General features: G+C 40.2%; 1 protein-coding gene across 3 annotated transcripts in view; it reads left to right on the forward strand.

Moving 5' to 3' along the window:
• AFF3 (ALF transcription elongation factor 3) overlaps nucleotides 1–9662 on the forward strand; it is a 337349-nt gene that overhangs the window by 307659 nt on the left and 20028 nt on the right. For all 3 annotated transcript variants that reach the window (XM_084526939.1, XM_084526940.1, XM_084526941.1), the window contains exons 15-16: nucleotides 5039–5102; nucleotides 7778–7914. In XM_084526939.1, coding sequence (XP_084383065.1) covers nucleotides 5039–5102; nucleotides 7778–7914 — 201 coding nt within the window. The remainder of the gene's footprint in view (nucleotides 1–5038; nucleotides 5103–7777; nucleotides 7915–9662) is intronic.

Genomic DNA, 9662 nt, shown 5'->3' on the forward strand with positions numbered 1-9662 from the left:
GAAACAAAAGAGGGTTTTTGTGCAGTCAAAATTATTAATAGAGATAAAACACTTGTTTTTACCTGCTAATTTGAAGTCAGACTTCTTTAAATTTTTATTTTTTTTTAAATAGAGGCCTGAATTCTGTTTGTAAATCTGGAGTGACAGTGCTGACACCAACAGATACAGACAGTTGCAAATAACTTAAGAGGAGAATCAGACTCATCTGCCTGAAAACCAGAAGTCAGGGAATATCTTTCCGTCAGACTTCAGTATATATTTATGACCAGTAATCTTTTTACCCTAACAAAGAGACTCCAGTGCTAGTACCAATTTAGCCCTGTGGACATTTTCTCTACTCCCTGGCTTCTCAGGCTGTAGTGAGGCTGTGATCTGCAGAAGGATTGCAAACCTTAGACCAAAGACCTGAAAAGGGGCTTATCCTCAGATCTTTCTGAATCTCTTATGTGAGGAAACAGATTTACTTCTCCTTAAGACACCTCTCAATAATAACATACAGTATCTGAAATTATCATGCGGTGAGATTACCTGTAAATTCTTCAGTCTGAGGTTATAACCAATTTCTCTAGAGGGGCCAAGTTACAGAGGAAATTTGGTTGAACCTTAATGTTTGTAAAACGTACAGGTTCTCAGTCACTGTAACTTAAGGGTCTGTAAAATCAGATTATGATTAACAGAGTATTCGTGAACTTCACAGATGCGAAATAAGCAGTATGCAAAAGAGCAATCCTCAGAACTTAATTTATGCATCAGCTTTTTCAGGTGTCTTCATTTGTCCATGAACTGAGATAACCTCCTGCCTTCAAGGAGCATACAGAAGAGAGGGGTTTATTTTGTTTCTTTGCTTCATAACATAATAATTTAAACTAGTATACTGTATTTAAAAAGACAAATGACTTTCATATACAACAGTGGGAACCTAAACAAAACTGAATTTGGGACCTTTCTTTCTCATTAAAAAAAAAAAAAAATTAAATCCAAGCACATCCTTATTTTGTTTCAAAAATGATATAAGAAATGCAGTTCTATGCAGTGTACATAAACATGTATTAAATTTATAGAATATTTCAGCTTTCCATTTTCACACATACATTTGTAATCTGAATTGCAAGTTTATTAGCATGTAGCGATCTATTGAAGAATAGAATTGCACAGATAACATAAACAGATCAGAATTTGACTTAGCATGTTTATTAACACTTTTGAACAAGCACTGTATAAGCAACTACAAGATATACCCAACCCATTTTTTCCTAATGAATCTTAATTTCTGTTAGTCACCCACTGATTTGTAAATCAGTCTTGAATTTTTCCTGAGAAAATATCTAAATGTTCCTACTGTGAATATATATGCTTTGCTTAACAATGGTCTTTTAATAGCTTCTTTTTTACATTAGGCTTCCCCCAAAAAGAATTGGCCTTAGTACAAACTGATGACTTCAATTTTTGCACATTGTATTATGCCCAGCTGTCCTATAGCAGGGCCCTCAAAGAAGGCCTCTTGGCTCAATGCTGTACATGCCTACTGCTAATGCCTTCCTTGCTAAGCGTACTGGAGAATAAATCCTGCTGCAAGTTGAAAACCATTTTGCAATTAACTTACTTATAAATAGACCATAATTACATTGTGCTATCTTGGTTTGTTTTTACAGCCTCTTCCCATGCTTCAAATAAGCAAATTATATATATAGTGCTGAGTGTCATATGGGAGGGTATATTGCAAAGGATACATTTTAATGACCTGAATTTGAAAGGATCGTGTAAAGGTTCATCACTTTGATTATTTCAGAGAGCTGAGACCACTACTTTGTTGATTTGGTCTGCTTTGCTTTGTTTTCTCTCTCTTCATGGTAAACTATCTTACCTGGGTCATTTCACAAGACATCAATTGTCTTGAGAGACAGGACATCAATTTTTACAAATTCTTTCAATGGTTCTGAAAACATAGCTATTTTTCCACATCAGACTAACACTGTTGCAATGTCTATTATTTCATAATTGACCAAAATAAAATCCAGATGGTTTGTATTATTAAGATAATGTTAACATCTTGCTGGGTACAGAAAGTATTTGCAACTGTAGTAGGTTATGAGATACTGGGACACAAACCTGTCTTTAGTCCCCTTTCTGACCTACCAGCTACAGTAAGCTAGGAAGAAATTCTATTCTAAGGGAGAACATTTTAAAGAAAGATGGAAAAAAGGAAATATTTTTCTTTGTATCAAGCTTCTTAGGGCAGACGTCATTCAAAATTATCCAGACTTCAAATTTTATTTCTATCTAATGATATTTAGCCTTCCTTTTCTTCAAAATAGGGTTATGACTAACCTTCTGTGATGCAATTAAATCTCCTTGAAACTGTGTGCATGTAAGTAGATGGAAACAGACTAAGTAGACACACTAGCAAATACCCTTATTGTCTCAAGGAAGTATTCATGGCTGTCCTCTTCTGTTGAGAGGCTCCCCCTTGTTCCCACTAATCTGTTATGGATCTAAAAGTGCTCTTACTGCTGTCAGCAAGAATTTTTGATTCATACATCCCATTTTTATATCTGTATCTTCTCTGACTCACACACAAAAAAAATGTTTTTAAATAAACATGCTGAGAAATCCCAATTTAAAAAAAAAAAAAAAAAAAAAAAAAAAAAAAAAAAAAACTAGTTAGGATTGCTAAGTGGCAATACTGTATTTTTGATGAAACCAAGCTCTTAAAATCGTGAATAGCAAGAACATCACTATTCATTCTGCAAATACTCAAAAACGTATCTCATTTTCACTAGAAGGGCAAAGGGATAACTCTCTAAGCATTTCTAAGAAAATGATTTTGCAAGGATAAACCTCCTCCTCTGAGAGTGACCAGGAGTTTGCCTCCAAGTACATGGAGGTACTGTCTCCCACAACATCTTCATGGGCAAGCTCAGGAAGTGTGGGATAGATGAGGGGCCAGTGAGGTGGATTGGGAACTGGCTGGATGGGGAGTTTGGGGTTGTGCTCAGAAGTGTTGGAGTGATCAGGAGTCCATGTGGAGGCCTGTAGCTGGCGGTGTCCCCCAGGGGTCGGTACTGGGCCCAGTCTTGTTCAATTTACACGTCAGTGACCTGGATGAAGGGACAGAGCACACTCAGCAAGTTTGCTGGAGTAACAAAGCTGATACCCCAGAGGGCTGTGCTGCTGTTCAGGGGGCCTGGACAGGCCAGAGGGCTGGGCCGAGAGGAACCTCATGAAGTTCAACAACGGCAAATGCAAGGTCCTGCACCTAGGGAGAAATAACCCTGTGCACCAGTACAGGCTGGGGGCTGTCCTGCTGGTCCTGGAGGACAGCAGGTGAACCATGAGCCAGCAATGGGCCCTTGTGGCCGAGAAGGCCAATGGTGTCCTGGGGTGCATTAGGTTGTTGCCAGCAGGTCAAGGGAGGTGATCCTGTCCCTCTACTCAGCCCTGGTGATGCCACAACTGGGGCATTGTGTCCAATTCTGGGCTCCCCAGTACAACAGGGATATGGAGCTACTGGGGTGAGTCCAGAGGAAGGCTGTGAAGGTGACTGGGGGACTGGAGCATCTGTCATAGGAAGAGAGGCTGAGAGAGCTGGGACAGTTCAGCTTGGAGAAGAGAGGACTTGAGAGGGGATCACATCAGTGTTTATAAATATCTGAAGGGATGGTGTCAAGATGATAGGGCCAGGCTCTTTCCAGGCTCTTTTCTGTTGGCCCAGTGATGGGACAATAGGCACCTGGTACAGATTGTAACACAGAAAGTTCCAGCTAAATATGAGGAAACATTTCTTTACTGTGTGAGTGACAGAGCACTGGCACAGGTTGCCCAGAGAGGCTGTGGGGTCTCCTTCTCCGGAGATACTCAAAACCCTCCTAGATGTGATGCTGCACAATGTGCTCTAGATGACCCTGCTTGGCAGGGGGGTTGGACCAGATGATCTCCAGAGGTCCCTTCCCATCTCAACTCTTCTGTGAGTCTGCGTGATTCTGTTAAGGGTACGGCAGTAACCACAGTATATGCTGAGAACCAGAGCACGTTTTGGCTGAGTATTATAAGGAAGGCCATGTCCCACACATAGGAGACTGGAAGAATCTGCAAGGTCAGGAAATGTGAAAACTTTTATGAGAGGCTTGAACTTAAGGTGTTAGGTTATGTACTGCAATGACATGGCAAATGGCTCTCTTCACAGTGATTGAGGAAGGCACAATAGAGAGAGCTTGTGGGAGGAGGTGAAGAAACCTGCCTCAACCAAGAGGAGCTCACTGGGGTATTGCCAAGGAGACATCAGTTTGTGTTTTCAGTTTGAACAGAAGTGGATAAGTCTGTATCAGAAAGGGACTTGTGAATTTCAGCACAGAGGTAGCAGTTGAATTTGTCCCCTACAGTCAGTAGGTCAGGTAGGTTAAGAAAGGGATGGAGACTCCACAATTTATTCCAGGAGAAATCAATGGAAAATTTCACAGAATTTGGCACGAGCAACACCAGTGGCATTCAGCAGGCAGCCTAGCACCGAGTAAACAGCACTCTCAGCATGCTTACAGATAAGAGGGAGAAGGAGGAAGAGATGGTAGCAGTAGAGGCAAGCAGACTTAGTGTGTATTTTCAGAGTGGAGACATTTAACACACACTTGTTTTGTGAGGAGGGAGAAGCCGAGGCAAATGACAGTGTACAGAGAGGAGTAGAAAAAGAGGTAAGCAAACACAAGGGAGAGAAGAAGATGGAGTAACTCGTTCCGCTTAATGCTTGCATCCATTTGGCAGATCAAAACTGCACTAATTTGGGAAGCAGTTTATATAATCCATAAAAATGCATTTTATTAGCTTTTTTTGCTTTGAATCACTGACTTCTAAAGAATGAGAACAGCCATAAATGCTATTGTCTCCACAGGCAGCAATTTGAAAATATAAGATGCACGGTTACATGATAAGTGTATTTTCTTCATAAAAAGTGTTTGCAAATCAGGTTTAAAATAAGAGAAAAATAACTTGAAAACATTCTGCACTTCAGAAAATAATAAAGTGTCTTCTTATTTTCCCCTGGTAGGCCACGCAATGCAGATTACTTTATGCAGGAAGCTAAACGGAAGAAGCATAAAGCAGATGCAATGGTGAGAACATTTTCTTTCCAGTTATGTTGCTCCAAATTATTTGTGTAATGCAGTTTCTTCATCAGTGCAGTATTGCTGGGGTAATTATAAAATCTATTATAAGGATGGCTAGGCTTGTTAAATTAAGAAATGTTTATATAATCAAATGTTCATAGCCCAATAAACTATGACTTAACAAATAATGACTTACTGAGATAAAGGCCTGGATAAATAAAACTTTCCATTTATTCCTTTGCTTTAATTAGTAACTATGGTAATAGAGACTGTATAAGGTAACCACATACCTATCTTCTCAGTTTAACGAGCTGGTTAGGCTCTATAATTTCATCCCAAATTTGGTCTGGTGCCCGAGGAATTTGCCCTTTTTTGAAAATTCTTTGTCTCTCCAGTGCCAAAAGAATCCTAGTTTCATGACAGACCCTTCCTAACACAATCAGAATCACACAAGGCATCTGTTTAACCCTAGAGAAACATGTTTCATACACAGGAGTGCTGCAACAAACAGGTTCTTGATCCTAGCTTTGACTTAAAACCATAGTCAGAAAGACCCTCTTGAAAAAGAGGAAGCTGGGGCTATATGGAGCGCTAAAGTGATCCTCTTCTTTCCAAACAAAGACATTCAATGAAGTACTTGGTGCTCCAGGAGACCTCTGCTTAGCTTTCTCTTAGCTTTCTCTAATGCTGTGTTTGTCTACCACTAGGAATAAGCTAGCACGGCATTAAAAATGCCAGGCTTCTGGCATGACAGACAGATGCAATATATGGGGTGGAACCCTGCATGAGTAGGGCTATTTTCCAGGTAGGGGTAGCTGCAGTCCTGCCTTACTCTGTTTGCACTTTGTGGTCACAGGAGCAAGAAAGAAGAAAGGTAGCTCACACCCTGTTTCTTCACCTCCTTTTCTCAGTTGTGCAGAGTATAAAATGGCAAAGGAAGCAGAAGTGGGCCCTTAATTTAGGACACTAACGCTGAGTTTTACACTTTACCTGAGTTTATTAGCACAAATTTCCATGGTTTATTCAGCTCCATATTACTTTAAAGCGAGTCTTAAATCAGAAAATATTGTGGAGAAGTACAAATGGTACATTTTAGTGTGTTGCTTTAAACAGAACAGAAAAAAAAAATCACTTAATATGCAAAGTAAATTCTGTCTTAGCCTGAAGAGAAATGTTTTTATGGTAGACTCCCAGAAATAGGAGGTACAAGCATTATTCTCTGCTCTGCCACAAATTTGCTGCATGAAAGTCACTTAGGCACAGTTTAAACAGCCTCCCATCAGAGTCAGGTGATTGAAATATCCTTCACATTCAGCCTTCCTTCACAGCGGACCAGCATCTTACTTACACCCTCTGAATCGCTCTTTGCAGGTACTTCTGCCTTCTTAACTGTGTAGGGATCCTGGAAGAAAATGGCAGCACTTTGAATCACCTTGCTGGGCTCAATACCTCCTCTTTTGGCTCTGCAATACCTAATATAGGCACTTAGAGTGAGCAGCCTGAAAATGACTCTAAGTCTCTCTGCTCCTTAGTCCCCCATCTGTGAAATTGGGATAATAGCACTTCCACCCGCACAAGAACGTCAGGGAGAGAAATATAATAAAAAGTTTGTGAAGTTCTCCGGTATGATCGCAATGGGAGTCATATAAGAACCTAAAATAGATTGAAGCCAGTGTGCCATTCCAAACTTACTATTTAAAATCTTTATCCCTTAGAAAAGAATAAGGTCCATTAACCTTTCACTGTGTGCATCAGATTTCAACCAAATGCATCCAGTCCATTAATGGGCTTTATGTACCGCAGGAGTTCTGACTGAAGGAAAGACAAGTCAGGACAAAGAGGTAATAGTATGATTCATCTCTATCCACATCAAAAAGGAAATTCTGAGAGCAGATAGGTGGTATGTAAGTGTACACATCTGAACGTTATGTGCACATACGCATATACACTATCATGGAGGTCATACATGTATATATATCTGTTTAAGCACACAAATACACAGAGTCAAAGTATGGACAATAGGAGAAGAAATGGGGCAAGAAAGAAGAATGTCAGGAGAAGCTAAGGGAGCAGAGCAGTCCCTGAAAGAAAAGGAGGATACAGAAAGTAAAATCCCAACAAGAGGTCAAGCTGTGCTGAAAATGGTAGGGATAAAGAAGAAATGAGGACAGAGATGAGCCTTTGAATAACACAATGTTAGTAGTCAAACTGCTTAATTCTGATTCTCTTAGTTGAAGATACTCATTACCTTTCTTTGTTGACTGATGAAAGACTGCATTTGCAAAGAGGTGTGAAACTGTTTTTACTGGTAATGATGCTTGAAAAGCTGGGGCAAAAGGCCTGGTGATTCACGGAATTCCCAGCACTGGAAGATCTTTGACAAACATCTGCCAGGAATGCCTTAGGCAGAGTGGATCCTTCTTTGGACAGAAGAGTGCGGACCAAATAACATCTCATAGCCTTTTTCAGCTCTGCTTTCTGTATCTTACAATTTTCAGTGATGCACAGATTTTGATGGGCTTTAGCTTTCTCATAAAAAAACTTATGAATCTGAAGATATGCTCTCTTGTGTTAAGTTTATAATTCATGTTGAGAAAATCCCATGTTGAGACAATCCCTTCAAATGTAACCATATCTTGATGATTACACTATTTCTCTGTGTCCTTATTTTTTCCCTCTAGGTGGAAAAGTTTGGAAAGGCACTGAATTATGCAGAAGCAGCACTATCCTTTATTGAGTGTGGAAATGCAATGGAACAAGGCCCAATGGAATCTAAATCCCCCTATACAATGTATTCAGAAACAGTTGAACTCATCAGGTAGGAAGGGAGGAGATGACTGCAGGGGTTACTCTGTTCGTGCAAACATGCTCACCTACATCACCACATAATTCCCTAGATAACAGTAAAAGGGGAGAATTGAGGGCCTCCCAAGTGCCTGGTCAGTCATATGTAACATGTATGGATTTTCTGTGATTTCAGTGGAAATTAGGAAACCACGTAGAATGCAAAATAAACAAAGCTTTTCATATTACTTGAGTTGCAAATTACTTCAAGGGTTTCAAGATATAAGTCCTGTGCTCCTCAAAAGTAGAAAAAAACTGCTACATAATACTAAAACACTCATGGAGTAGTAATTTGCAAGATGTTGAAACATGTTTAAGACTGCAGTGTAATGGTTACCTGAAAGAAGAAGTCACCAGTGGTAGAAAAATTGACATTTGAGGTCCATCTGTTGTGTGTGCTCCCACTGTAGCCAGCGGAGTCCTGAGAGCTGTCCAGCTCTTATTCAAGCAGACCCCCAATTTGGTCAGCTGCATGGCTCTCCAAATAGGACAGTCTAGAGTCCAACCTGCAGTCCCTACGAGGAAAGTTTCTGTCTCATAAGTTCTTTCCTCCGTTACAGTTGGTACCAGTAGTTAACATTACTGGCAGCTCTAGTAGGGGAAAAAAAAAGGTCAAAATCATCCCAGCACCTGAGATGAGACTGGGAGAGAGAGTCCACAAGAGAGTCCAGCCACACTAGCAGAAAAAGCTGTACTGTCAGTGACCATGGCATAATTGCTCAGGACAGTCAACCATGCAGGTCTCATCAGTGCTAAGTCCATAGAAATTAAAACAGTTTATTTCTTAATCATATTCATAATGAAGCAAAGCTCCTAAAACAATTGCATTCTTTTGGATTTAGTGTAGATGCGATGATTTTCTCACATATGTTAACAATTCCATTGGCATTTTATTCCACTTAGGGCTGTCTTCTCATGCATTTCAGTGGATTGAGGCCAGCTTTCTAACTGGAAGGTTATTAAACAAAATAAATTTTTTTTTTTCAGTAGGAGAATAGTACAGTGCATCTCTGCATTTCTTCCCTTCTTTTTTTCAATACTTGCGCCATCACAGGCACAGAGCTCTTTCTTTGTCTGCCCTGTCTTTTCTCATGACAGCAAATATATGGTCCTAACTCTGGAAACGAATTTTGCTTGCAGATCCATAGCTTTCAATAATGTGTGTAGCTGTGGTTGTGTTGTAGTGTGAATTGCTTTTGATCTCACTTGCTGTGCAGCTCAGAAAAATATACTAGGTTTACCAGGTATGCCTGTTAAAACAAAATGTTCCCACTGAATCTTTGCACGGGTATCAGGATTAAAGTTTGAAAACAAAGATAAGAAAAACCACAAGCAGCTAATTATAGGGAACAGGTATTTTTCTGGAAGCAAGCCCAGAAGCACTGTATGTTGTCCTAACCTTGCCCATTGTTCAGGTATACAGCTGGAAGCCAAGATTTCCAGAAACTAATTTATGATTGCATAGCACATACACTCTTGAAACAGCAGTGCTACCTCTGTGGATGTTTAATATTTATAGAATTTGAATGTAATGTCATACGAGCAAAAATAGCTCCGAGCCACATGTTCCCCCTCTGCTGTGCTCTGCTTGGAGGTGCAAATCTGGGTAGACACGTTCAGAACTGGCAGGGTGAGGGCAGCACCAGCTTCAAGGCAGGCTGTCGTCTGCCTTCGAACACTGTGAAAACCTTCCTGCATGAACTCCGTGTAACCGGGCTCCAC

The sequence above is a fragment of the Aythya ferina genome, assembly GCF_964211825.1.
Source record: "Aythya ferina genome assembly, chromosome: 1".
NCBI lineage: Eukaryota > Metazoa > Chordata > Aves > Anseriformes > Anatidae > Aythya > Aythya ferina.